The 27,954-nt window shown below is 55.4% G+C and overlaps 1 protein-coding gene across 1 annotated transcript; it reads left to right on the plus strand.

The window, feature by feature from the left end:
* Positions 1 to 565: 565 nt before the first annotated feature.
* Positions 566 to 27,890, plus strand: GPI (glucose-6-phosphate isomerase). Its single transcript, XM_026484311.4, has 18 exons — positions 566 to 809; positions 1,896 to 1,986; positions 2,330 to 2,398; positions 4,025 to 4,144; positions 8,032 to 8,115; positions 8,245 to 8,391; positions 9,169 to 9,240; positions 9,734 to 9,778; positions 11,083 to 11,136; positions 23,539 to 23,599; positions 24,016 to 24,059; positions 24,171 to 24,323; positions 25,413 to 25,542; positions 25,668 to 25,744; positions 26,790 to 26,918; positions 27,143 to 27,218; positions 27,304 to 27,370; positions 27,482 to 27,890. Exons 1-18 carry the CDS (start codon positions 688 to 690, stop codon positions 27,615 to 27,617), a joined length of 1,677 nt encoding a protein of 558 aa, XP_026340096.1. The 5' UTR covers positions 566 to 687; the 3' UTR covers positions 27,618 to 27,890.
* Positions 27,891 to 27,954: the final 64 nt, after the last annotated feature.

Below are 27,954 nucleotides of genomic sequence, written 5' to 3' on the forward strand. Positions count from 1 at the left end.
GACCTCAACTTCTTTCTGTCTCTTTGCTTCATTCACTGCACTCCAGCCACATATGCCTCCTTCCGCTTAAGCATGTTCGCCGGGGGATTTTCCAGTTCTTCCCTTTGCCTGAACACTTTCCCCCCAGACATCTAATTGACTGTCTTCCTCACCTTCTTCAGGCTTTTGCTCAAAAAGTCACCTCACTAGTCATTTCCCTTGGGCATCAAAATTGCAACCCCAATTCCCAGCACCCTTTCCAGCTTTCCTTTTGTCAGCAGCACCTACCAGCCTCTGACCGCCCCCCTCCCCCCATACATTTTATTTATCGCTTTGTATCCTCAACACCTGGAACACGACCCGGGATGTGGAAGGTGCTGAATAAATGAATGGACCAAGGAAGCAGGCCGGGGCATGGGGAGCTCGGCCTCTTCACCCCAGTCACTTCCAGGCATAGGCTGGCAGACCAAGTGGCTGACCTGTCGCAGGGAGAGACAAGGTAAGGCCCCATAGCAGCAGATGCTGTCAAGGTCGCCCGGAGGGCGCGGATAGCGGGAGGGGCGGGGCGAGGCGGGGAGCGGGGCGGGGCGGCGCTGCGCCTGCGCCATAAAGGCCGCTGCGCGTACCCGGTCTCCGCTAGCTGCGCGCCGCCCACCTCGTCTTCCTCCTGCAAGCTCGTCCGAGCCCGTGTACCCCAGTGCTCTCGCCATGGCCGCGCTCACCCAGAATCCGCAGTTCCAGAAGCTGCAGAAATGGTATCGCGAGCACGGCTCTGACCTCAACTTGCGCCGCCTTTTCGAGGGGGACAAGGAACGCTTCAGCCACTTCAGGTGCGCGCGCGGGGCCGCAGGCGGGGCGCGGACAGGCCGGAGCTGGATCAGGGCGCGCCGGGCGCGGTGCACCGGGTCAGGTGTGCGGGCCGGGGGTCGGGACGGCCGGGCCGGCGGTCCCCGGCGGTCCCCGGGGGTCCTCGACCGCCCCCGGCCTTGGATCGGGGCCCAGGCCTAGGCCTCAGTTCGTCCTTGACGCCTCCTTGAAGGAGGTTCTTTGGGGGCTCGCGGGCTCGCCGGTGGTCTCAGAACCCGAGCTGCTTAGTCATGAGAACCAGGCCCCTCCGCGGCTGCGTCTCTGCAGTGGCACGCATCTCTCTCTCCACCTCCTGTCGCCCCCCCCCACCCCTGCCCTCCCAGCCTCTGCCATTTGAGAAGGGACTCCTTCCGCAGTTGTGGGCAGGGGCCTTCGCTGACGCAGCAGGCGAGGAAAGGGCTGTCGCCTTCCCCCCGCTCCTGGCCCAGAACGGGTGGGGACATCCGCGGGGTGCGATCAGGGTGGGCAGGTCTGGGGGATTTGCAGGGAGCCGCGGAGGAAGGGGGGAGATGAGGGGACAGTGATTTCTGCGAAAGAGGCTCGGTGTGGAGACCTATGAACGATCAGAAAATGGAAAGGAGTCTGTTGGAGGAAATCTTGGGGGGCAGGAATCTCGGGGTGCTCCGGTGACTGGTGCAGGTGTGTTGGGCAGGGGAGGTCTGGGGCTCCGGACTGGAAGTCCCCATGGCCAGCCCTGCCTGCTGAGTCCTTCCGTGAGAGAGTCGCAGCGTGGAAGCTCTGGGAGGGAATGGTCGCTCCCTTGGCTGGGCAGGAGCGGTGCACCCAGCTGTTTGCCTTCGCTGGTCCAGCGGAGGAATGGCTTCTCAGGAAGGGTCGCCACCTCCCTTCTGCGAGAATGGCCGCTTTCACGGTGCGGCTGCTGCTGCTCAGCCTGGTGGGCAGACAGGTGACAGCGCCACTGTGCTGGGCAGCTGAGGCTTGTTGGGGTGTGGCTCAGGGAGGATGTTTTTTTCTGGATGCAGCTTTGGTCAGGGAATAGGCTGGGGAGAACTGGGGTGTGGTCATTGGCTTCTGCCATCCTTTTGCAGCTTGAACCTGAACACGAACCATGGGCATATTCTGGTGGATTACTCAAAGAACCTTGTGAACGACACTGTGATGCAGATGCTGGTGGACCTGGTAATGATCTGCTGTGGGGGGCTTGACCTGTGACCCACAGCTTGGCAAGCGAGCTGGGCTCCTGGGAGCCCCCAGGTCCTTGAGCAGCTTTATTCCCTTCCCTCGGTGGACCTGGGTCACTGCCTCTGTGCCGACATAGGGCTCTGAGCTCCTGCCCCCTGGCTCGGGTTCTGAGCAGCATCTCAGGGGACCCAGGGCAGACCCCTCACAGGCAGCGGGGGAGGGCACCAGGCTGCAGCCATCTGTCAGCCCCACTGGGGGCTCCATCAAGCCCAGAGCTTGGTGGCTTGGGCTCTTGTTGCCAGCGTGGATGGGATCAGGCCTTAGTATCTTCTCTTCTCAGGCCAAGTCCAGGGGTGTAGAGGCTGCCCGGGAGCACATGTTCAGCGGTGAGAAGATCAACTTCACAGAGGTGAGCTGGCCTGTGGACAGCAGATGCTGCATACCCTTCAGGGCCTCTTCCTTCCCTTTGGGGTTCATCTGACTGATAGCCTCACACTGTCTTCACCTTTCCTCTTAAGCAATGTTTTTGCTTAACGAGGGGCATGACAGCCTGTTTCTTTGCGCGGGTTGCAGGGCCCTGGGGTGCGTCTTCCCCGGGACTGGCCATCTCAATCTGGTGAGCGTGGAATGGCTGCCAGTGTCTGCCTAGGGAGAGCACGTCTCAGGCCTGCAGGGAGACGGCTCCTCACAGCATGCACTGAGAACGTAACTCTGGTCTATCTTTGCTGCAAGATTTGTTGGTGAAAAGAGGAATCTGAGGACAGAAGCTCAGCCTCCTCCGTGATAGGCGTCAGTAAGAAGCAGCGATAAGGCCAGGGCTTGGGGGCCCTGTTCCTGAATTGCAGTGGCAGCCTGGAGGCATAATAATCACTAAGTGATCGGAGTCTCTTCCTTACAGGGTTAGCATCCTCCTTTTACACTCCCGGAAGCTGAGGTTCGGAAGGCAAATCGCTTATCCAAGACCTCACATCTGTAAGAGACAGAGGTTTTAAACTCAACCTGTCTCGCGGCTGGGCTAGGCTGAGGGAGGCCGCAGTCAAGGGGGGCTTCCTGGAGGAGTGCATTTTCCTGTGGAATGGGGGACAGGAGTGAGGTTGGGCAGAGTGAGGGCAGAGTGGCATGAAGTTCTCCACCTTAGGGGCGCCTGGGTGGCTCAGGGCATGTTAAGCGTCTGCGTTCGGCTCAGGGCATGATCCCGGAGTCCTGGGATCAAGCCCCATATCGGGCTCCTCCGCTGGGAGTCTGCTTCTTCCCTCCCCCCCCCCACCTGTGTTACCAATCTCACTGGCTGTCTCTCTCTCTCTGTTAAATAAATAAATAAAATCTAAAAAAAAAAAAAAAAAAAGACCTTTAAAAAGAAAAAAAGTCCTCCACCTTAAAGGGCCTCTCCCTGCTTTGGAGCCCAGTGACCACCCCTTTCCTGCCCACCTGGGGTCTTTAGACCTGTTTGCTTCAAGGATTCCTCCGCCAGCTTCAGCTTGATGGGACTGTTGCTCTCACGTGACAAGGCCAGCTTCTTGGCACCTGTCACAGGCTACAGTTCCATTTGGTTTCTGGCAGTTAGTGTGAGGGGGCTGCTTGGTGAGGGACGTTTGAGTTGTCTGCTTTGCTCCAAATCCAAGGGGCTGGGGGTACTTTTTAGAAGGTGCCGGCAAAGACACCCTGAAGTTTCAGGGAGGCGATGAGATCAGCTTTAATGAGCCCCGGTCCTCTGAAGCTGTTGATTGCTTGTCTCTGATCTGTATTGTCCCCATTTGTCCCCTAGTTGTCTGCCTTTGCTCATTCTGTTCCTCTTTCCCTGGCTTTTCATGCCCTGACCAGCTAGGGGCCCTCTCGGCTTGTCCTGGGCTTCTCCTGGTCTCCCTCCCCCTGTGACTGTCCGTAGACTGTGGTACTAACAGACCTCGGGGCCTGCACGTCCAGCAGAGAAAGGGCTGAGCCGACTCCTGGGCCATGTTGCACCGTGCCCTCACCGCCCCAGCCGGCGTGGCGGCCCTGGGATGGGGGGTCTTCACGCACTGCCTGTCGTCCCCAGGATCGGGCAGTGCTGCACGTGGCCTTGCGGAACCGGTCAAACACACCCATTCTGGTGGATGGCAAGGATGTCATGCCAGAGGTCAACAGGGTCCTGGAGAAGATGAAGTCTTTCTGCCAGGTAGGCAGCGCGGCCCTGGACGTGCCCTTGGCCGTGTATGTGTGTGGGTCTGGGAGTCTGGGGGCCCTGATGGGCCGCCCCTCCACTCTGCTTGGAGAGGACCCACGGCCTCACCGCAGCCTGACATGGAGCTGATCTGCGGGATAGCCCCGTGTTCTGAGGGGATTCCCCTGCCCCTGTGGGGAGGGAACCTACCTGTGGGGGGCCACAGAGCAGCCTCCTGCTGAACTCCAGACACCTGTGGGCTTGTGGTGACAGTGTGGCCAGGGTGGAGATCTGAAAAGCGAGGGCCCCGAGGGGTGGGATGGTACAGGAGAGACTTGCTTTTTCTAATCTCTTTAGCGATATGCCCTCCTTTTCTAGGCTGGAACTAGATAAAATCAATGTTCTAACATTTGATTGGCCATACCCCCAGCCAGCTCTCCAGAGGCATCGTTTCCAACGTTCCTTCGAGATCTTCTGAGCTTCCTGTGCGTGTGCTCTGTGTGTATGTGTACGTCTGCCTCCTCCTCTTTGAAACACACGTGCACACACTTTCACACATGCGGGTTCATTTTTACCTACTCTTCAGCTTATTTGTACTTAAACTAAGTCAGAAATGTCCCTGGGTCTGTGTCGATGCTCATAACCACGCCCCCTTTTCCTGTGGGGGAGGGGGGTGTAGGGGTTGCCTCAAACCAGCTAGAGATTTCCCCACGTCAACCACTGTTACCTCAGTGTCTGTCCCAGGGGCGATTCTGCAAGGGTTAGTGGCCATCCTCAAGCCTGGGGTACAGGGCTGATGTGTGTGTATGTGTGTGTGCACATCATATGTATGGGCTATGCGTGCTCTGGGAGTGATAATCTGGGCTCTGGTCAGCTTGTCCCTGAGACCAGCGGCCCCTGTCTGTCGCTGGTCCAAGTCTGGTGGCTTTGGCTGAGAGCCACTTCAGACCTTGGATGGCAGGAGTGATGTGGCCATCAGTCCTGGAGGCCTGATAGCCAGGTGAGTGGGACTTCCTAGGGTGAGGAAAGGTTGGCATCCTGTTGGGAATCTGGATTCCAGAATGCCCCTTAACAGTGGTCGATACTTGTGATGGGCCTTGGGTGTAGGGATGGGCCTTTCCAGCCATTGGTGGCGAGTGGTGGAGCTGACAGGCGTCGGAAGCCCACTGCTGTGTTCGACGAGCCTGTGCGTGTTCAGGTCTGCTGCGGACATCGTGGTCCTGGCTGTCTGGGAAGCTATTTCCAGGAAAGCCTTCCCTTACCACTGGCTGCGGGATACCTGACTCAGACGGACAGGGTATTTATAGCTCAGAAAATGCTGCTGAGTGGCAGCCATTGCACGTAAGGAACATTCCCCATGGATGTGCTCTTAGAAGTCCGCCAAGGTTGGGTTGAGGATGTTCACCATGATATTGATTGTAGTGGCAAAAATCAGAAACAGTCTAAGCTTGGGGCTCCTGGCTGGCTCAGTTGGTGGAGCATGACTCTTGACCGCAGGGTCATGAGTTCGAGCCCTATGTCAGGTGTAGAGATTACTTAAACATAAAATCTTTAAAATTTTTTTATTAAAAAATTACATAAAGAACCCAAGCCCATTTATCAGAGGACTGATTAGTGAGCTCAGCGTGTGTTTGTGTATCGCAGTCCCAGGCACCATGCCATGAAGTTGAAAATGGAAGTTGCAGAACTGGCATGTGTCGTAAAACCCCATCCGGTCAAATAAAGGGTGTGTGTAATCATATTAAAGACCTACAATTTTCTTCTCCAGGATGCTTTATTGTAACAAAAGTTTAATGGTGAGGTTAAGGGTTGAGAAGCTGAGCAACTTTATTTCTGTACTGATGGAAAATTTCCCATGGCAACTGATTGCCTTATTTAAAAAAAAACAACAACAACCCCCAAAAAACCAAGTTGCTGGGTGTTACTGGTTTTGGGAAAGATATATATACTAGTTTTCTATTGATGTATAACAAATGGCTCCACAGCTTAGTGTCTGTAAACAACAGTCGACATTTCTGTGGATCAGGATTTGCGGTGGTGGTGCTGGCTGGTTGTAGATGAGATGTTGGCCAAGGGTAGCACTCCTCTGAAGGCTTGACGGATGGAGCCTGGAGGATCTGCTTCCAAGATGACTCACTCGCCATTAGTGCTGGCTTTTGGGAGGCTTCAGTTCCTTACCGTGTGCATCTTCTACAGGCTGAGTGTCCTCCTCACAAGACAGCTGACTTCCCCAAATGAGTGACCCAAGAGAGAGCAAGGCAGAGTGCCTCAAGGTCCTTTCTTACCTTGAGCTAGCATCAGAAATTATGTCTGTCATTTCCGTAATACCCTGTTGGTTGTATAGGTCACCTCTGATCAAAGTAGGAGGGGACAGCACAAGGACATGAATGTAATGCCAAGAGGTGAGGACCACTGGGACCCATCTGGCTGCATAGTCTGCCTTCAGGCTCCCAGTGGTTCATGTTCTTTCCACATGGAGAATGGCCTCCTCCTTCTCCTAACGCCGTATCCCATTACAGTATCAGCCAGAGGTCAAGAGCCTCATCATGTGAATTGGGTGCAGGTATAGTAGTTCCTGCGTTTCTTCTAATACAACGCAGACACTCTTCCTTTTGATTTGAAGACCTGAGAATTAAACAGTTTATTTACATGTCACACACCTAACGTACAATGGTGAGGTAGGCGTAGAGTAATTGATGTAGGAAAATTTCCTTTTCAAAAAGAGGGGGATCATTGGAGGCATACAGGAGTCCTTGGTCTGAACAATTCTGAAATCCAATAGGACATATGTTGGCAGTTGCTTGGTTAGGACTCAAGGCCTCGGAATCATTTCTCAAGGTTTTTGGCTTTGCCCTCCTTCATTCTTGTTACCTGCAAGGTATTTTGTGTTTGTACCTGTGCGGTTTTCCCAGCCTGCTGACTGCCTGTGGAAATGTGGGTATCCAAAGCCCTCGTTTCCTTTCATAATGTCTCTGTCCCTTCCAGTCCAAGCTGGTCGTGTTGCTGACAGTTCAGTGATCTTAACAGCTTTGTAGGTCTCCTATGAAGCTTACTGGGGGACGGAGGTTCGCTCCATCAGGCAAAAGCCATACCTACAGGTTTCTTCAGGACAAGGCCTTTTCTACCATTGTCTTTCGGAGCAGATTTTCTCAGAAGCCTTATCTTTGACCAAAATGTTTTCTGTGTTATCACCTTCGGTCTTTCGGAGGGAGGTCCAAACAAAAGAAGGTTTTACAGCCACACTCTCTGCTTCTCCTTCATACTGTGCTTTTTGTTACAGTGTCTTGCGTTTGATCTTTGCCAAGGAGCCATCTCTTAATTTTAGCATCTGTTGTTGCCTGCAGAAGCTGGGAATTCTAAACCCAACAATTCCGGGTTTGTTTGTTTGTTTGAAAGTTCTTTACTTTATTTCTCTTTTCTTGCATTTTATTGTAAGCACCAAGAAGCCAGGTGGTTCCTTTAACATGACTAATGGGTTATTGTATCCCAGTGGGTGCATAGGTCCTCCTTACTCAGCTTGGGGGTGCTGTACAGAGTTGTAAATGATAGGAGATGGGAATCGGTGGGGTCCATGTAGGGGCTGCCTGCATGTCTGATGGTCCTGTCCCTTGGCACAGACCAGTCCCGATAGTTGGCATTTCACACTTCTCGCTCTCTTATACGTTAGGTTCTGCTGAGAGTTCACCTTTGTTTTGTGAATTCTGAGAGGTGGGGGTGTCCCTCACTTTGCTGATGATGAAGAAGGGTCTAGCTGGGGGGTGAGTGTCGCAGGGAGCTCCCAGTGCGGTCTCAGGAGGCGCCTACGAACACCTGGACGTTGGGCCTGAGGTACGAGGATGCTATTGAGCAGCAGTTTATACCTGGGGCTTTGGGCTGATTGCATCTCCCCTGCTCTGTGCCAGCGCGTCCGGAGCGGCGACTGGAAGGGGTACTCGGGCAAGCCCATCACGGACGTCATTAACATCGGCATTGGCGGCTCTGACCTGGTGAGGAGGATTCCCTGGGGATGGGGCAAGGGGGCCCACCCAGAGTCTTGGTTTTTCCAGGGTGAGACCTGGCTTCCCCACCTCTGTGGGCCCTGGAATCTTGTTTTCTGATGCTGCGGCTCCCCACAGGGACCCCTCATGGTGACCGAAGCCCTTAAGCCCTACTCTTCAGGAGGTCCCCGGGTCTGGTTTGTCTCCAATATCGACGGGACCCACATTGCCAAAACTCTGGCCACCCTGAACCCTGAGTCATCCCTGTTCATCATTGCCTCCAAGGTATGGGTCTTGGTCCTGGCCTGGCTCCCCAGCCCTGTGGGGGTGGTGGGGGTGGTGGAGGATGCCTTGCCACTGTCCCGGGCATTGGACCCTCCTGAGCGCACTGTGCTTTATGGATCGGGTCAGCACCGCCGCCCTCAGACTGTTCCTTGGCAGGCGGCAAACACAGTTTCCTGATGGAAGCCCAGACTAGTCAGAACCTTCATCTTAAAGCCACATCTGTTTGCTTTATGGGATCTGTGCCCAGCCTGGGACTGTTCTTGTCTTTCTGAGACCCCTGTGCTTAATGTCTGTGCCTTTCCGATCCCAGAGCCATGCCCAGATAACGTAAGGGTTTTGTCTGTTGTCATTTACCCTGTTTACTCACATCGGTGCACATAAAATATTAAGAATTCCATATGAATTCTGAGATCAGAGCCTAGCCTGGGCTGAAGGGAGCCCCAGGCATGGCCACAGCCCCTTTCCTGACAGATGCTCTGGCCTTTGACCTGTGGTGGAGGAGTGGGGTGTGGGGTGGGGGTTGTGGCTTTTACTAGGATTCCTTTTCCTCTGCCTATGAAGTTCTGGGATCCCAGGATGATGGCACTACTCCTTCCAGGACTTTGCCCCAGATACAGACACTTACTGTGGCTTTGTGGATAGGTGGGTAGGGGTTATGTGGGGTGACTGTCCCTGCTCGTGATCTCTGGGCACCTACATGGCCTCTGCTGCTGGGCCCTGGTTCCAGGCCACACTGAGCCTGAGCTGGAGACCGACTGCTGTACTTTCTGGCTTCAGACCTTTACCACCCAGGAGACCATCACGAATGCGGAGACAGCGAAGGAGTGGTTTCTCCTCTCGGCCAAGGATGTGAGTGCTGGCGTGGGCGGTGGGCACTGGGAAGGACAGGGTGGGCGGGCCCGTGCACCTGAGTGGCCAAGCCTAATGCCGTCGCCCTGTTTCTCCCTAAGTTGGCAGCGGGAGGCAGCCTCTCGTGGTGCCTGCTTTTTCCAGTTTAGACATTGGGCTTTGCCAGGCCCAGACAGGTCAGATGAGCTAGAACCTACCCTAACTAGCTGAAGGCACTTCAAGGTCCCTTGGCCCAGGAGGGATCCTCTCTACCCATGGCCACACCCACTTTACAGGGGAGGGAACCTGGGCCTGTGAGGGCCTGTGAGGTAGGATGGGCCTCACTCCTCTATCCTCTTGACCTTGACATGGGGCTCCTCTTAACAGCCTCAGAGGCAAGGACTGGGAATAGCCAGTCCCTCCCAGGGCCTCGGTTTCTCCAGGGATGGGAGGCTTGCTGCCCTCGGGTGGCCCCTGGGATGGGTTTGGTGTAACCTGGCTCTGTCTCTTGTAGCCTTCTGCAGTTGCAAAGCACTTTGTTGCCCTGTCTACTAACACGGTAAGTGCCCATGTGGGCTCCCAGACTTCCTTCCCTGGGAGGGCCCAGGTCACGTCAAGGTCACAGCCAATGGGAATCCTCAAGTGAAGGTGTGGTTCACAGGTCTGGGGATCTTGGCTTGGCTGATGGGATGGAAGGCTGGGTTGCCTGTGGGTATGTGAGCTGCAAGCCATCCCTTTTGCATCCTCTCATCAAATCTCTGTAGCTCCAAAGGGATCTGGTTGGCTGCGTCCACCTCCCAGGCCTGACTGATGTCCAGAACACCACACACATGACCTCCTTTGGCCTCTGCCAGCCTGCCACGGGCCCTCTCCCCGCATGGGATGCATGGGGTGGGGGTGCATCCCATTTCTTACATAAGGAGGTTAAGCCCCAGTGAAGGATTTTTGCCGAGTGACTGCATGAGTCAGTGGTGCTGGGATGAGAATGCGGTCTCCTACCTGCCAGTTGTCCCAGTCCGCCTGGCCTGAGGCTGTGCGAGGTATGGGGTGGGGAGGGTGGAGCTGTGTGCCGGAAGTACCAAACCAGGTGAGCACTTGCCGTGTGGTGGGCTTTGTACGGGGCCGTGTCAGAGCTGGAACCACACTCAGATTGTCCTGAGCACCCCTTCCCACCACCTCCGCCCCTGTTGTCCGTCCCCCACCCCTGCCTCCAGTGCTGACCTGCCCATAGTGGGGAGACAGGAGACATCTTCAGGCTGGCTCACCACGGCACCACTGTCTTCCTGCTGGCAGAGCTCACTGGTCGGTAGAGCGCCTCCTCCTTTGGGACTGCATAAGGGTTTGCTAACCCTGTCTGCCCAGGGGACAGAGCACCCGTGGGGTGGGTCTGGTTATCTCCTCAAGGCTTCCAGGGACAGAGTCACCATCTCTGATACTGGAAGGGCTGGACAGGTATCCTGGCTGTGGGACACCTGGCCTGGGAGGTGGCCCCTGCTCTGCTCGGGTTCCAGCCCTGGGCTCAGTTTCCATGTGTCCTGGATGGGCCAGTCTCTGTACCCCGACAGGTCCAGGCAGCGGCTCTTACAGGGCAGTGTGTGGGGCCAGGCCCTTGCATGGGCTGGGCAGCTTCCCTCAGCCGGAGGGCTTCACAGGCACCGGGCCTCGGGTGTTGCTGGATGGGAGCTGGCCTCGTGTCCAGTTCTGGGGGTGGCTGCTGCCGGTTCCTGCCCTGGACTGACAGGCTGCTCTAGGCTCACCCCGTCCGTCCCCAGCTTGGACAGTGGGACACCGGGCACCCTGGAGCTCCTATTCTCATCTAGCTAATGTAGGTTTTCTTCCTTCTCTCTCTTTGCCCCTTCTTAGGCCAAAGTGAAGGAGTTTGGGATTGACCCACAAAACATGTTCGAGTTCTGGGATGTAAGTAAAGGCACTTCCTTGCGCTGGGTGAATTATGTGTCCGTGGTCAAGGCATGACCACCGTGACACAGATGAGGGGCCTGTGAGGTCAGGTCAACATTTATTGAGCACCTGCTGCATGCCTGGCTTTGGGAAGGGCTGAGAGGCCCTCAGGGAGGCTTGTGGGGCAGGAGCAGCCCCATTGGGATGAGGGCTCCACTTCCACCGGGGCGGGCTGAGCTTGCAGGGCCAGGCTAACACTCCCCTGGCTGTCTGCCAGCAGCACCCACTGGGGGGTAACTGGAGCCACCCCTACCCCCCCTCACTAAACTGAGGTTGTGAGTTATTCTCAGTGATGACCTTTCTCCGAACTTGCAGCCACAGTCCGTAAAGGCCACAGGGCAGGGTGAGGCAGGAGGTGTGACTGGGCAGGCCTGGTCAGGAGGTACAGGAACAGCTGGAAGGTAGCAGAGAGGAGGCGCCAGGCCTGGGGCCCGCCTGGGCCCTTGTCAGGCAGCTTGCAGAGCAGACTGTGCCTGAGAGGCCGAGCTGCGGGCTAACCTAGCAGCGGGGGTCACGGACTCCTCTCTGTCACAGCCATGGCTGGTGCCAGGCAGCGAGCGGGACCTTGCCTTGTGGCTGGCCTGCGCGTGGCCTGGGAGAAGGGCTCTGTCTGTGGGGTGCAGTGTGGGCGCTGTGAACGCAGGGGGCGCTGTGCTAACACGGGACTGTAGCAGGCGCTTCAAGGAGGGCATTGTCCAGTTGGGGGTTTTCCTAATGGGTCTGTTTCCAGGCCTTCAGACTGGAAGCTGTTTGCTGGGTGGCAGCATCCACAGATGGAATCTCCTTTGAAAAATCTAAAGGCCTTGGAGTCTGGGAGAACATTAAGCCCTAATGTCCTGAGGCATCTGTTGTGTGTCATGAGTTAACTTCTTTCTAGAATGGGACTAATTATGTACCATCCTTGTGAGAATTGAGAAGTCACTCAAATCATTTTCTGCATCCTGTGGCTCAGAGGAGGAACCCCGGTCGAGAGAGATCGGGCAGCTTCTAACAAACGTTGCATGTCTGATAAAGTAGGGGAGGCACCTGCTGCCTCTTCTCTGGGATCCGGAGCCTCAACAGGTGGTGGTCAGGGGCAAGAGGGTCTTCTGCTAGCCAAAGCCCTATGTGGGTTTTCACTGCCCATGACTGCCCAGCATGGAGAGGTGATGGGGCGGGGGGCGGCGGCTCAGGGCAAGGCCCAGGCCTCCCAGGTAAGGCCTGGGAATGACAGTTGGGCACACCAGCGTGGGGCCGGGGCCGGGTAGTGAGGCCTGAGTGGCCGAGGTGGGCACAGTGAAGGCCTCTTGGGCCGGGCCCGGCAAACCACATACACAGTGGCTGGAAGAGGGACCTGCCTGGGTCGCTAAGGGTGTATTATTGTTTTGAATCAAGAAGGTGACATCTGAGGAGCCAGGGACAGGTGAAATTTCTGAAGCTAGTATCTCTTAGGTGAGATGGAGGGTCAGGACAGGCATAGGGATAGTGTGCTGGCTCTGAAGTAAGATCAGAAGAGGCCAGTCTGGTAGGGGGATGTGTAAGTGGTGGGGGCTCATCAGTTAGGGTCAGTTATGGGGTAGCTTCATGTCAGGATCAGGCAGAGATACGGTGGTACATTGTGGGGTTTCTCAGGGCTCAGCCGGAGTTAGCACACATTGGAGAGCTAACTTTGGCTGGTGGCGTCTAAAGAGGCACCAGGATAGGCACAGGTGAGTTCTGAGGAGGAGCCAGGACAAGTAAAGGTACTGATGAGGTCTGTGAATTCTGGGAGACACAGGTTATTTCAGGATGGTTCTGTCAAGTGAGGTCTGAGGAGCCAGAGTCACATACAGGTACTTTAACCTGGGTCTGTGAGTTGAAGTCCCTGGCATGGGACAGGTATATACATTGGGGTCTGTCCGACTGGTCCTGCAAAGTGAATATCAGGTAATGAGTGTCTGATCACTCAAATGAAGTGATAAAAACTCAGAATTAGGCAAACCTAGGTAAGTGCCCCGAGCCACATTAGCTACCTGGCTCTTGGCATCCTGACAGGTGTGATAAGCAGAGCTCGGGTTGCAGAGGCCTCTGAGGACCCGCAACCAGCCCAGGGTTCTGGCACTGGGTTCTGGCTGGGGTGGGGCTCAAGGGGCCCAGAGGAGTAAAAGGTAGGAATACACTGAGTTATAAAAGGTGAGGACTGGGGCGTGGGGGCAGGGGAAGAACAGACAGGAGCTATGTCGGTAAGGTGTAGTCCGAGAAGCTCGTGGTGGACAAAGGCCTAGAGAGCCACATCTATGGGGTGAGATGTCTAGGGCCAAGTCTCTCAGCACCAACAGGCTCTCACCAGTTTTCCCTCAGGCTGAGGTAAGCAGCCAGGAGCAGTCTGGCCTGAGGGAAGAGTCCGTTCGGGTTAGGTTTGTACAGTGGAGTCTGCCGGCGTGGGAGGGCTGGAGAACCTCGTCCGTCTGAGGTCACAGGAGCTGAAAGCAGACAAGGTGTGTATGACTAGGTTTCTTAGGGAGGCCTCGGGGGCCAAGATGAGGCACGTATAGGAAGAAGTGGGTTACTCAGGTAAGGACACTGGAGCCGAAGACGGGCTGACGTCGCTGAGTCTGCCAAGTGAGGACTAGAAACCCAAGATCGGGTCCAGGTGAGAACTGTGCCCTCGGGTGGTACCTAGCGGTTCTGGTGATGCGCAGGTTGATGATCCTGGAGGTGGTCCTGGGTCGCCTGGGGAAAGACAGAAGCTGGAGTCAGGCAGAGGGATGGGGAACATCCCAGAGGCATGCATCCGGAAGGTGTATGAATTCTGGCTCTGGCTCAGATATGTAGAACAGGTCTGTCAGGTGGGGCTTGAGAGGGCAGGTGAGTTTCAAGTTTGTACTTTTGGGTCTCAAATAGGTAAGGTCTAAGTTGCTGAGGTCAGGCCCTGGTTTGTATTCTGAACCTGAGGAGCTGGGGCCAAGCATAGGTGGGTAGAGCTGAGTTTTTTGGGTAACATCTTTGAAGCCAAGGGTAAGCAGAGGTAGGTTGACCTGAAGAGCCACGGTTAGATTTATTCAACTCTGTCTTCCCACTGAGTTTAGGTATAGGTAGGTAGACCGGATCTGTCAGGTAAGGCCTAAGGAGGCCGTGTTAGGCTTATCTAGAAAGAACTCTATCTCTTAGGTGATCTCTGCAGTAATGAAGTGACAGTCGGGAGGATAGGGCTCAGTCTCTCAGGTGAGATCTCAGGAGCCAGGATTGAGTGTAAGTGACTAGATCTGGATCTTCTAAGTTAAGGTCAACGTAGGCAGATAGAATTGCACCTCTACCTATCTTGTAGCGTTGTCTTGCAAGGCTGACAAGTTGTGGTCAGATACAGATAATGTGGAATTGAGTTTCTCAGGTAAGGTCTACGAGGTCCGTATCTGGCATGGGTTTGTATCCTTGGGACTATCCATATGAGTTAAGCATGGGTGAGTACAGCAGGGTTTGTCAGGTAAGGTCTATGCTGCCAAGATGAGGGCAGGTTCATAATACTAGGTCTGTCCAGTGAGATCTAAAAAGTCACAGTTGAGTCCAGGTAAGAATCGAATGTCTTAGATGTAAGCAACTGAGAGGAGGTACAGGTAGGCAGAGCTCGCCCACTATGTACAGTGTCAGGAACCAGGAGCAAGCATGGGGAGATAGATCTGGCCTGCCAGGTGAGTTCTGAGGAGCCAGGGTCAAGCCCAGGTAGGCAGAACTGGCCCACCAGGTATGGTCTGAGGAGCCAGGGTCAAGCCCAGGTAGGTAAAACTGGCCCACCAGGTATGGTCTGAGGAGCCAGGGTCAAGCCCAGGTAGGTAAAACTGGCCCACCAGGTGAGGTCTGAAGAACCAGGGTCAAGCACAGGTAGGTAAAACTGGCCCACCAGGTGAGGTCTGAAGAACCAGGGTCAAGCACAGGTAGGTAGAGGTGGTCCGCCATGTAAGGCCTGAGGAGCGAGGGTCAAGCCCAGGTAGGTAAAACTGGCCCACCAGGTGAGGTCTGAAGAACCAGGGTCAAGCACAGGTAGGTAGAGGTGGTCCGCCATGTAAGGCTTGAGGAGCGAGGGTCAAGCCCAGGTAGGTAAAACTGGCCCACCAGGTGAGGTCTGAAGAACCAGGATCAAGCACAGGTAGGTAGAGCTGGCCCACCAGGTGAGATCTGAGGAGGCAGGGTCAAGCACAGGTAGGTAGAGGTGGTCTGCCATGTAAGTCCTGAGGAGCGAGGGTCAAGCCCAGGTAGGCAGAACTGGCCCACCAGGTGAGGTCTGGGGAACCGGAATTAAGCATAGGTAGGTAGAACTGGACTGCCAGGTATCATATGAGGAGTCAAGATCAAGTATAGGTAGGTAGAATTAGCCTATCAGATAAAGTTTGAGGAATTGGAGTCAAGTCCAGGTAGGCTTGCTAGGTGAGGTCTGAGGGACCAGGGTCAAGCCCAGGTAGGTAGAGTTGGCCCTCCAGGTATGGTCTGAAGAAGAAAGGTCAAGCACAGGTAGGTAGAACTGGTCTGCCAGGTAAGGTCTGAGGAGCCAGGGTCAAGCCCAGGTAGGTAGACCTGGCCCACCAGGTATGGTCTGAGGAGCCAGGGTCAAGCACAGGTAGGTAGAACTGGTCTGCCAGGTAAGGTCTGAGGAGCTAGGGTCAAGCACAGGTAGGTAGAACTGGCCCACCAGGTATGGTCTGAGGAGGCAGGGTCAAGTACAGGTAGGTAGAATTAGCCTATCAGGTAATGTTTGAGGATTTGGAGTCAAGTCCAGGTAGGCTTGCTAGGTGAGGTCTGAAGAACCAGGGTCAAGCCCAGGTAGGTATAGCTGGCCCACCAGGTGAGGTCTGAAGAGCCAAGGTCAAGCCCAGGTAGGGTGAACTGGCCCGCCAGGTAAGGTCTGGGGAGCCAGGGTCAAACACAGGTAGGTAGAACTGGTCCACCAGGTATGGTCTGAGGAGCTAGGGTCAAGTACAGGTAGGTAGAATTAACCTATCAGGTAACGTTTGAGGAATTGGAGTCAAGTCCAGGTAGGCTTGCTAGGTGAGGTCTGAAGAACCAGGTTCAAGCCCAGGTAGGCAGAACTGGCCCACCAGGTGAGGTCTGAGAAACTGGGATCAAACACAGGTAGGTAAAACTGGCCCACCAGGTGAGGTCTGGGGAACCGGATCAAGCATAGGTAGGTAGAACTGGACTGCCAGGTATCATCTGAGGAGCCAAGGTCAAGTATAGGTAGGTAGAATTAGCCTATCAGATAAAGTTCGAGGAATTGGAGTCAAGTCCAGGTAGGCTTGCTAGGTGAGGTCTGAGGAGCCAGGGTCAAGCCCAGGTAGGTAGAGCTGGCCCTCCAGGTATGGTCTGAAGAAGCAAGGTCAAGCACAGGTAGGTAGAACTGGTCTGCCAGGTAAGGTCTGAGGAGCCAGAGTCAAGCACAGGTAGGTAGACCTGGCCCACCAGGTATGGTCTGAGGAGCCAGGGTCAAGCACAGGTAGGTAGACCTGGCCCTCCAGGTATGGTCTGAAGAAGCAAGGTCAAGCACAGGTAGGTAGAGCTGGTCTGCCAGGTAAGTTCTCAGGAGCCAGGGTCAAGCACAGGTAGGTAGAGCTGGTCTGCCAGGTAAGGTCTGAGGAGCCAGGGTCAAGCACAGGTAGGTAGAGCTGGTCTGCCAGGTAAGGTCTGAGGAGCCAGGGTCAAGCACAGGTAGGTAGAGCTGGTCTGCCAGGTAAGGTCTGAGGAGCCAGGGTCAAGCACAGGTAGGTAGAGCTGGCCCACCAGGTAAGGTCTGAGGAGCCAGGGTCAAGCACAGGTAGGTAGAACTGGCCTGACAGGTAAGGTCTGAGGAGCCAGGGTTAAGCACAGGTAGGTAGAACTGGCCCATCAGGTAAGGTCTGAGGAGCCAGGGTCAAGCACAGGTAGGTAGAACTGGCCCACCAGGTATGGTCTGAGGAGCCAGGGTCAAGCACAGGTAGGTAGAACTGGCCTGACAGGTAAGGTCTGAGGAGCCAGGGTCAAGCACAGGTAGGTAGAGCTGGCCCACCAGGTATGGTCTGAGGAGCCAGGGTCAAGCACAGGTAGGTAGAGCTGGTCTGCCAGGTAAGGTCTGAGGAGCCAGGGTCAAGCACAGGTAGGTAGAGCTGGCCCACCAGGTAAGGTCTGAGGAGCCAGGGTCAAGCACAGGTAGGTAGAACTGGCCTGACAGGTAAGGTCTGAGGAGCCAGGGTCAAGCACAGGTAGGTAGAATTGGCCTGACAGGTAAGGTCTGAGGAGCCAGGGTCAAGCACAGGTAGGTAGAACTGGCCCACCAGGTATGGTCTGAGGAGCCAGGGTCAAGGACAGGTAGGTAGAACTGGCCTGACAGGTAAGGTCTGAGGAGCCAGGGTCAAGCACAGGTAGGTAGAACTGGCCTGACAGGTAAGGTCTGAGGAGCCAGGGTCAAGCACAGGTAGGTAGAACTGGCCCACCAGGTATGGTCTGAGGAGCCAGGGTCAAGCACAGGTAGGTAGAACTGGCCTGACAGGTAAGGTCTGAGGAGCCAGGGTCAAGCACAGGTAGGTAGAACTGGCCTGACAGGTAAGGTCTGAGGAGCCAGGGTCAAGCACAGGTAGGTAGAACTGGCCCACCAGGTATGGTCTGAGGAGCCAGGGTCAAGCCCAGGTAGGTAGAATTAGCCTATCAGGTAAAGTTTGAGGATTTGGAGTCAAGTCCAGGTAGGCTTGCTAGGTGAGGTCTGAAGAACCAGGGTCAAGCACAGGTAGGTAGAGCTGGCCCTCCAGATAAGGTTTGAAGAGCCAAGGTCAAGCCCAGGTAGGGAGAACTGTACTGCCAGGTATGATCTGAGGGGCCAATGTCGAGCATAGGTAGGTAGAACTTAGCCTATCAGGTGAAGTCTGAGGAAGTAGAGTCAAGCACAGGGAGGCAGATTTGGCTTGCCAGGTGAGGACTGAGGAGTCAGGGTCAAGCACAGGTAGGTAGGACTGGCTCACCAGTAAGGTTTGAAGAGCCAAGATCAAGCAGAGGTAGGTAGAAGTAACCTATCAGGTAAGTCTGAGGAACTGGAGTCATGCACAGGTAGGCAGATTGGCTTGCTGGGTGAGCTGTGAGGAGCCAGGGTCAAGCACAGGTAGGCAGATCTGACTTGTCAAGCAAGGTCTGAGAAGCCAGGGTCAAGCACAGGTAGGTAGAACTGGACCGCTGGGTATGGTCTGAGGAGCCAAGGTCGAGCATAGGTAGGTTGAACCAACCGGTCAGGTGAAGCCTGAGGAACTGGGGTCAAGCACAGGTAGGCAGAGCTGGCCCACTGGGTACAGTAGGAGGAGCCCAGGACATACATACAGGGTGGGTAGAGCTGCCTTACTAGCCGCAGTGTAAGGACTTGGGCACGTAAGGTAGACAGATCTGGCCTGCCAGGCATGGTCTCCGGACCCAGGGTCGTGCACTATAGGCAGAACTGGCCCACTAGATATGGTCCGAGGAGTCAGGGTAGCACAGGTTGGCAGAACTGGCCTGCTAGGTGCAGTATAAGGAGCCACGGTCCAGTGTAGCTCAGTAGAACCGGCCCAGCAGCTGCAGTGTAAGGAGCCACAGGCATGTAAGGTTGGCTGAACCGCCCTGCCAGGGATGGTCTCCGGACCCAGAGTCGAGCACAGGTCAGTGGAGCTGGCCTGACAGATGTGGTCTGAGGAGCCAGGGTCAGAGGCAGGAAGGCAAAGCCTGTCTACCAAGTGTAATGTCTTGAGGAGGCCCGAAGAGTTGGGGTTGAACTGAGGAACTAAGGTCCAGCATAGATAGAGCCGGCCTGCCAGGTGTGGCCTGAGGAGGTCAGTGAGGTAGGTAGATTGACTTTCTGGTGTTGGATTCAGGCAAGGGTCCGTATCCTTGGGTTTTTGTGGTGAGGCCTGAAGAAGGAAGGCGAAGCTTGGGTGGGTGGAGTGGCCACAGGTGAGTCCCGCAGCTCTGGGGTCTTAAGGTAAACAGACCACCTTGGGGCTCAGAGGAGGTCTGCAAGCCCTCAGTTAGACGTGAGCAGGTGGACGTGGCTCTTTCAAGCAAAGGCTTTGGAGCCAGAGATACCTGCCTGGGGCTTGTTGGTGACGTCTTTGGAACATGGTTCTGGCTCAGGTGTGCTGACCCAGGTCTTAGAGTTAGAGGGGAGGCTTGGAGAGCATGGGTTAGTCACAGGGAGGGAGAACCACATCTTGCAGGGGTGGATGGGGCGGTCTCTAGAGCACAGGTCTGCAGAGAGATTTGTGTCCTGTGAGCTGAGGCTCATCAGTGAGGCGTTGGTGCCGGGTCACGCAGCGGTGGTTAGCGTTGGCTCTGGCTGCAAGATGCGAAGAGCCATGTCAGACAAGGATAGAGACCTGGGTTTTTCAAGTTAGGCCTGGAGGCGTTCAGGTCAGGCCTGTTTAGACAGAGCTGGGTCTCTCAGGAAGGTGTGAGGAGTCTGAGTTAGGCTTGGGAAGGTGGGCCTGGGTCTGTCGGTTGAGATGTGAAGAGTCAGGGTCCGGCACAGACAGATGTAGAGCCGGCGCGTCTGCACAGCTGTGTGGGGCCTGGCTCCGCAGGGGTCTGACCCTGTGGTGTGAGTCCTGGAGGAGGACCTGGGTAGGCAGAACTGAGCTCGCGGGCAAAGCCATTGCTTCCGTCCATCTGTGTTGGCTTTGTCATGAGTCCATGGACAGAGGTCTATCAATGTGATCTTCGGTGGGTTCTTGTCCTCTGGATTCAGGGACAAGTTGGCGTCCCTGGGCTTGTTAGGTGAAATGAGTAGGCATGATCTAGCCCAGGAACGCATAACCGGTGTGGCTGGTGAGGCCTGAGAATGTGGGTCAGGTGCAGGTGGGGCCCTCGGTGGTAGGATCAGGCATGGGCTCTCCTCACAGGAAAGCCAGAGTCATCATAGGTATATGTCCCTACGGTTGGCCTGGGGAGGTCTCGGGAACCCTTAGGATCACGTAGGACAGATAGAATGCCTTGAACCAGAACTCCTGTTCTCAGTACCCTGGTCAGGCATGATGGGCAGAGCTCATGGTATTGCAGAGGCCCGAGGATCTATAGCCAGGCCAAGGTGTGGTCTGATGGGCATAGGGGCTGAGTTACTCACATGGGAAAAAAGTAGATTATAAGTGGTTAGATAAAGTGAGGGGCTGGGGGCTGGGACAGGGGAGGCACAGAATGCCAAACCAATGAGGAACTACCTCTGTGAGGTGCGATCTGAAAGGGCCACTGCAGGTAAAGTGAGTTCTCGAGATCGTGTCTGTAGGTGGAGGTCAGACGCTGGCATTGCTGGGCTCCCAAAAGTGAGGTGTAATGACCCGGGACAGCCAAAATCAGCAGCTTGGCCGTGCAGTTTCTAGAATTGAGTCTGTTCAGTGAGATCTGGGAGCCTGTGTCAGGCGTAGTGTGGCTCCTGGGACTGTGTCTGTCTGGTAAGGTTCTCCCAGACCTGGACTCTTTCCAGGTGAAGGGCTCCAACCATTCATCTCATTACCCAAGCCAGAAACCTCTGGGTCACACTTGATTCTCTCTTCTTTTCAATTCATCCTGTTTGATTGAAGCTCCTGAATGAGCCCTCTGCCTTCCCCATCCAGGGTCGAGTCGTGTTCCTGATGACCACTGGGGCTCCCTGCTTCATCCTCCGGCATTGCCTCTCAGCTTCTACCCTCCAGCTCCCACGCCTTCCTTCATCTAGACTGTGCTGTGGTTCCTCTTGCCCAGCCTGTCTCAGTGGGCTTCCAGTAGAGAATTAAGCCCTCATACCCCAAGGCTTCCAGGAGATGTCATGAATTAGCATTTCTTCCTTGCTTCTAGGAGGGTATTAGCCTTGGACCATCCTTGGGAGAGTTGAGAAGTGAAGACATTGAAAGTGTTTTCTGTGGGGCTTAATTCTCTCAGTTGAGAAAGGCTGTTCTTGCCACAGGACCTTCGCATATGCTGTACTGGCTGCTGGAATGCTTCTCCCCCCTCAGTGCTTTCCTGGGTAATGCCTGGTCATTCTTTAGATCCAAGCTTAAGCACTCCTCAGATTCCTTTTACAATTGATTTCATTGCTGTATTTCCATTCTCCCAAGCACTTGTATTTCATTTCACATTTTTTGGCATGATTATTACATCTCTGGGGAGCCCCCCTGGGCTGCTTCTGTTGAATATGGTAGGTGCTCCATAAAAAGCTGTTAGGAAGATGTGAATGGATGTCTGAGGATTTAAGTGATACAGAGTGGAGTCTGCAAGTGTGACTAGGTAGGTCTTGGGGCTGAGGCTGAGAAGATCTTTCAGGTATGAGCCCTGGGCCTGGCACTGTCCCGGGAGGCACTGGGTCTGTCTGGTGCAGGCCAAACCCAGGTTTATTGGTATCTGAGGAGGCCGGGCTGAGACCCAGATAGAAGGTACTGTATCTTTCCTTGTATGAGGAATAGGACCTCATACCTGTGCCAGCAGATTCTGACCTGTTACCGGCCAGGTAGGTGGGCTAGTCACAAGTACAAGATGCTGGGGCTGTCAGTGTTTAGAGAGTCTGGATATAGATATGAGGTACTAGGTCTGTCAGTGACTGAGGAGGTGGGTCCTGGCACAAGTAGGAGGCATCGGTTCTGTCATTGTCCCATGAGGCACAACCAAACACAGGTATGAGGTACTGGCTCTGTCAGTATTTGAAGACACTTTGGCACAGGTATGAAGCACTGGATCTCTCAGTGTCTGAGGGGGCTGGACCTGGCAAGGTATGAGATGCTGGTCTGCTGGTGTCTGAGGAAGTGGGGCCTGGTACCAGGTAGGAAGCACTGGGTCTGTTTCTAAGGAAACTGGTCCTGGCACAGGTATGAGGCACTGGGTCTCTGTCTGAGGAAACAGCCTGGTACCAGGTATGAGGCTCTGGGTCTATCTGTGTCTGAGGAGGCCAGGTCTGGCACAGGTATGAGTCAGTGGGTCTGTTGGTGTCTGAGGAAATGGTGCCTGGCACAGGTATAAGGCACTGGGTCTGTCTGAGGAGGAGGCCAGGCCTGGTGCAGGTATGAGGTGCTGGGTCTGTGTGTCTGTCAGAGGAGGAGCCTGGGCCTGGCACAGGTATGAGACCCTGGGTCAGTCTGTCTGTCAGAGGAGGGGCCTGGGCATGGCACAGGTATGAGGCATTGGGTCTGTGTGTCTGAGGTGGATCCTGGGCCTGGCACAGGTATGAGGCCCTGGGTCTGTCTGTCTGTCAGAGGAGGAGCCTGGGCCTGGCACAGGTATGAGGCACTGGGTCTGTGTGTCTGAGGGGGAGGTGGGGTCTGGCACAGATATGAGGCGCTGGGTCTTTGTGTGAGGAGGAGGTGGGGTCTGGCGCAGGTATGAGGCGCTGGGTCTGTCCGTCTGTCAGAGGCGGAGCCTGGGCCTGGCACAGGTATGAGGCGCTAGGTCTGTCTGTCTGTCAGAGGAGGAGCCTGGGCCTGGCACAGGTATGAGGCACTGGGTCTGTGTGTCTGAGGTGGATCCGGGGCCTAGCATACGTATGAGGCCCTGGGTCGGTCGGTCTGTCAGAGGAGGAGCTTGGGCCTGGCACAGGTATGAGGCGCTGGGTCTGTGTGTCTGAGGGGGAGGTGGGGTTTGGCACAGGTATGAGGCGCTGGGTCGGTCTGTCTGTCAGAGGAGGAGCCTGGGCCTGGCACAGGTATGAGGCACTGGGTCTGTGTGTGAGGAGGAGGTGGGGTCTGGCACAGGTATGAGGCGCTGGGTCTGTCTGTCTGTCAGAGGCAGAGCCTGGGCCTGGCGTGGGTATGAGGCACTGAGTCTGTCTGTCTGTCAGAGGAGGAGCCTGGGCTTGGCACAGGTATGAGGCCCTGGGTCTGTCTGTCTGTCAGAGGAGGAGCCTGGGCCTGGCACAGGTACGAGGCACTGGGTCTGTGTGTCTGAGGAGAAGGTGGGGTCTGGCGCAGGTATGAGGCGCTGGGTCTGTCTGTCTGAGGAGGAGCCTGGGTCTGGCACAGGTATGAGGCACTGGGTCTGTGTGTCTGAGGAGGAGGTGGGGTCTGGCGCAGGTATGAGGTACTGGGTCTGTCTGTCTGTCTGTCAGAGGCGGAGCCTGGGCCTGTTGTGGGTATGAGGCTCTGGGTCTGTCTGTGTGAGGAGGAGGCCGGGCCTGGTGCAAGTATGACGCACTGGGTCTGTCTGTGTCTGAGGAGACAGGGCCAGCCATGGTAAGGTCTTCAGTTGAGTCTTGTGGTTCTGATCAGTCTCATGTAGTCTTCCCTGTTGGTCGGCACAGAGTTGCCAGCGCCTGGCCTGCTGTCTTGCTTCCCAGAGGTGGGTTGGGCCCAGGCCCTCCATGCTGCTCCTGTGGAAGAACATTGCTCTCGGGGCAAATTTTGTGGCAGGAGGGAGGGGGGCGGGGTGTGCCAACCCTTCTTCAGCACGTTTTCCTGTCTCTCCTAGTGGGTAGGAGGACGCTACTCGCTGTGGTCAGCCATTGGACTCTCCATTGCACTGCATGTGGGTGAGTGTGTGTTTTAGTTGTGGGAGACCATGTTGTAGTCTGCGGTCAGGGGTGGGGGTCGCATGTCCCTGAACACCTTTCTGACCCCACAGGCCGTTGGCCTCTGCCCCCTTGGCTGGAACATTTCTTTCTGGTCAGGAGGGCAGGCCTGACTTTTCTCTGGGATTTGCAGGTTGGCCTTTCTCTCTACCCCTCACAACTGCCGTCCTGTTGTTTCCCATGGAAGGTGAAGTTAGATCGGCCTTTGCGCTCAAGGCTGACTCTGGTTAGAGAGGCTTTCTGTGGGCCCAAGTCTTCCCAGGTCCTGTTTCTTCTGGCTGCACATCAGCTTTTCCTTGGTTCCAGAAGAAGCTGTGTCCACTGCCACGAGGGCACTGGACATGACCATTTCTGTTGACGCTGCTTTTGTGTCGCAGGATTTGACAACTTTGAGCAGCTGCTCTCAGGGGCTCACTGGATGGTAAGTGCTGAGGCTTGTGTTCTCTGTCAGAGACATTTGGTTGGTCCAGCTCCCATCTTCCTTCCCTCCTGGGCAGCTGCTCAGCTCCCACCCACCCTGCTCTCATTTCAGGACCAGCACTTCCGTACGACACCCCTGGAGAAGAATGTCCCTGTCCTGCTGGCTCTGCTGGGTATCTGGTACATCAACTGCTTTGGGTGTGAGACGCAGGCCATGCTGCCCTATGACCAGTATCTGCACCGCTTTGCTGCCTACTTCCAGCAGGTAGGCCAGGCCAGAACTTGGGGTCAGCCTGTGGGGGGCCTGGGAGGCCCAGGGGCCCAGGTTCCTGCCCCTCTAGTGGCTTTTTCCCCCAACTGCCCTTGGGCACAGCCAAGGCCTACTTGTGTTCCAGTCTCAGGGTGAATCTCTGTTACCAGGGTCCATTTGGTGCGTGTTAGCTGAGTTTGACCACCATGGGAGGGCATGACTAGTTATCGTGGTGGCCAGTCAGACCCTCAGGGCATGTGTCTTCCCTGGGTCATTTCTTCCTTGGCCATCACCCTGTGTGCCTGCCAGAGGGTGGGGCCACCAGCTGGGACCCCTCTGGCTTGTACTGCCTTTGTCCCTCCAGGAAAGCAAGTTCACACCCAGTCTGTGGTGCCCCTTTGGGCTGTTCACGCCCCTCTGCACCCCCGCAGATCTCCCAGAACCCCTGGGGACCAAGCAGCCCTTCTCGAGTCCCGATTCTATTCCATGCAGCCCTTCCACATCTGTCCCTGGTTTGTTCAGCATGATCCTAGTTTTTGGCCTGCAGCCCTTGGGCAGGCACAGTCGACTTTCACCAACACCTGAAGCTGATTAAAGAAGGGGCCAGGGCTCCCCCACAGCCCAGCATCTGGTTGAGGTGACAGACCTCAAAGGTTGTACCAGCCCTGGACCCCAGCCAGCCTTTCTGTTAAGACGTCAGTTAAAGAGGGGCACCTGGCTGGCTCGGTCAGAAGAGCACAGGACTCTTGATCTTGGGGCCATGAGTTCGAACCCCATGTGGGGTGTAGAGATTACTTAAATAAATAAACTTTAAAAAAAAAGGTATCAGTTAAAGATACTGTGACTGATTTCTGCTCTTACAGAGGTCCTCCTCAGACCTCCATACCCACCTTCTCCTGGTCGTGGGTCCTTCCTGCAGTGGTCTAAGCCAGAAAGCTAAGAGCCTGTGTCCTCACAGGTGAGGGGAGATACAGGGGTCCTGCCTGTGGACACCACACAGGGCAGGGCAGGTACGCGTGGTGCATCCCAGGCAGGATCTAGGCACAGTGCATGAAGAAAAGCAAGGCTTGCAGCTAGAGGGCTGGGTCTCTGTCCCTGCTCCAGGGTGACATGGAGTCCAACGGGAAGTATATCACCAAGTCCGGCACTCGCGTGGACCACCAGACGGGCCCCATTGTGTGGGGGGAGCCAGGGACCAATGGCCAGCATGCCTTCTACCAGCTCATCCACCAAGGTAGGGGCCCTCTGGCCTGGGCGGGGGCTGCTGTGGACGTGGAGGGCCCACCAGCAGAGACTTCTCCCTCGGGTGGCTCCCGTGGGCTGGGGTAGGTGCTTGGCTGACCACTGTGCTCTTTGCAGGCACCAAGATGATACCTTGTGACTTCCTCATCCCAGTCCAGACCCAGCACCCGATAAGGAAGGGTTTGCATCACAAGGTAAGGGCCCTGACCAGCCTCTCCTCACACTTTCTCAGGTTCACTTTACGCCCAGGCTACTTAAGAGCTGATGCATTAGTGGGCACTTATGCCAGTTTTCTATTCCTGCTGTAATAAATTACACAAACTTAGTGGCTTAAAACAACACCCGATTTTTATCTCAGTTCTGTGGGTCTAAAGTCCAGCAGGCTCCACTGGGTGTCTGCTCAGGGTAGGACCAAGGTCCAATTTCCTTGACGGCAGCTGGGGGTCATTCTCAGCTTCAAGAAGCCACCTTGGCCTGTGGTGCTGTCCATCTCAGAGCCAGCAGTGGTGGGTTGAGTCCCGCTCCAGCCTCAGTTCTGTCCTGCCCCTTCCGTTGCATCTCTCTGACACAGTTGTCTTGACTTCCACTTCTGAGGGCCTATGTGATTCCGTTAGGCCCACCTATCCCTGTCTCAAGGTCTGTTACCTTCATTCCATCTGTAAGATGCCTTTTGCTATGTAATGTAACCCACAGAGGTGTAACAGCAGGGAGGGGGCAAAGGTCATGGAGCCAAACTCGTGCTTACCACAGCAGCACACGAGACGATAAGATAGATATTGCTGGGGTGCCTGGGTGGCTCAGTCAGTTGAGCATCTGACTCTTGGTTTTGGCTTGGGTCATGATCTCAGGGTCGTGAGATGGAGCCCTGAGTCAGGCTCCGCACTCAGCGGGGAGTCTTTTTGGTATTCTCTGTCTCTGTCTCTCTCTCTCAAATAAATAAATAAATCTTAAAAAAAAAAAAAGAAAAAGAAAAAGGTAGATATTGCTAAGTTCCTAGCAGGGTCTTTGGCAAGTCATGCGTATCCATCCCTTCAAGGGCAGTTACTGTTGTCACGTACTTTGCTGTGTCGTCAGATGCGCCCTGCAGTCCCCCTCTCGCTCCACCTGAACTCTACATTAGGGGCTGGCAGCCTGACGTAGGTTGGGACTAGCTCCACCAGGGATGTGCCGGGCAGTCTTGCCCCTCTGCATGAAGCTCACACAGGACTTCCAAGTGGAACTGGGTGTCTCTCTTGTCAGATCCTCCTGGCCAACTTTTTGGCCCAGACTGAGGCCCTGATGAAGGGGAAGTCGAAAGAGGAGGCCCGCAAGGAGCTGCAGGCCGCGGGGAAGAGTCCAGAGGCCTTGGAGAAGCTGTTGCCACACAAGGTCAGCACTTCTCCTGAAGGGGGCTTTGGCTGGCATCCTGGAGTTGGAAGGATAAAATTGTGGGGTCAGGGTAGGGATTCATGAGTGCCTGGCTTGTCCTACCCAGTAGGAGGGACTGTCCTTACAGATAGGCATATCCCAGCTTTTGGGGGTAGGGTGCACATCCGTTCTGGGGATTTAGGGGTTATAACTAACTAGGGGACATTCCTGGGTGTTTTCTAAAGGTCTTTGAAGGAAATCGCCCAACCAACTCTATTGTGTTCACCAAGCTCACGCCATTCATTCTGGGAGCCTTGATTGGTGAGTGAGCAGGGAAGGACCTGGCCTGGGGTAGGTTGGATTGGGCCGGTAAAGCCCTAATGTGCCCCATCTGCCACCTCTGCAGCCATGTATGAACACAAGATCTTCGTTCAGGGTGTCATCTGGGACATCAACAGCTTTGACCAGTGGGGGTGAGTTGCTCCTTCTCCTGGGAAGGGTGGAGAATGCCTGTGGGTTGGCTTGTGGATTTGACTCGCGGTGCTGGAACTTCCTCTTACCATTCTTTCTCCTTGTCCTGGCAGGGTGGAGCTGGGAAAGCAGCTGGCCAAGAAAATCGAGCCTGAGCTTGACGGCAGTAGCCCAGTGACCTCTCACGACTCTTCCACCAATGGGCTAATCAACTTCATCAAGCAGGAGCGTGAGGCCAGAAGCCAATAAACTCATGCCCGGCTGCAGTCCCTGTTGTGACTGGTCCTTCTTGTCCCTCCTCACCAGAGATGCACTGCACAGCCCTTCCCAGAGCCGCCTCTGGTTGCGGGCTTGGAGCACAAGCCCTTTGGGGGAAGCTGGTCTGGAATTGCCACCCCTGCCCTTCCCTGTCCGCATGCCTTCTGTTTTACGATTGGCTGAAGGGTTTCAGTGCAGCTGATTTTCCTGACCATGTTCACTTTGTTCGTGTACCGGATAGAAAAATAAAGATGCCACAAAGGAGGGTGTAGGCTGAGCCTCTTCTCGTCTCCAGAAGTGGTGCTGTACACAGGAGTTAGGTGCCCAG

The sequence above is a fragment of the Ursus arctos genome, unplaced genomic scaffold, assembly GCF_023065955.2.
Source record: "Ursus arctos isolate Adak ecotype North America unplaced genomic scaffold, UrsArc2.0 scaffold_19, whole genome shotgun sequence".
Lineage (NCBI taxonomy): Eukaryota > Metazoa > Chordata > Mammalia > Carnivora > Ursidae > Ursus > Ursus arctos.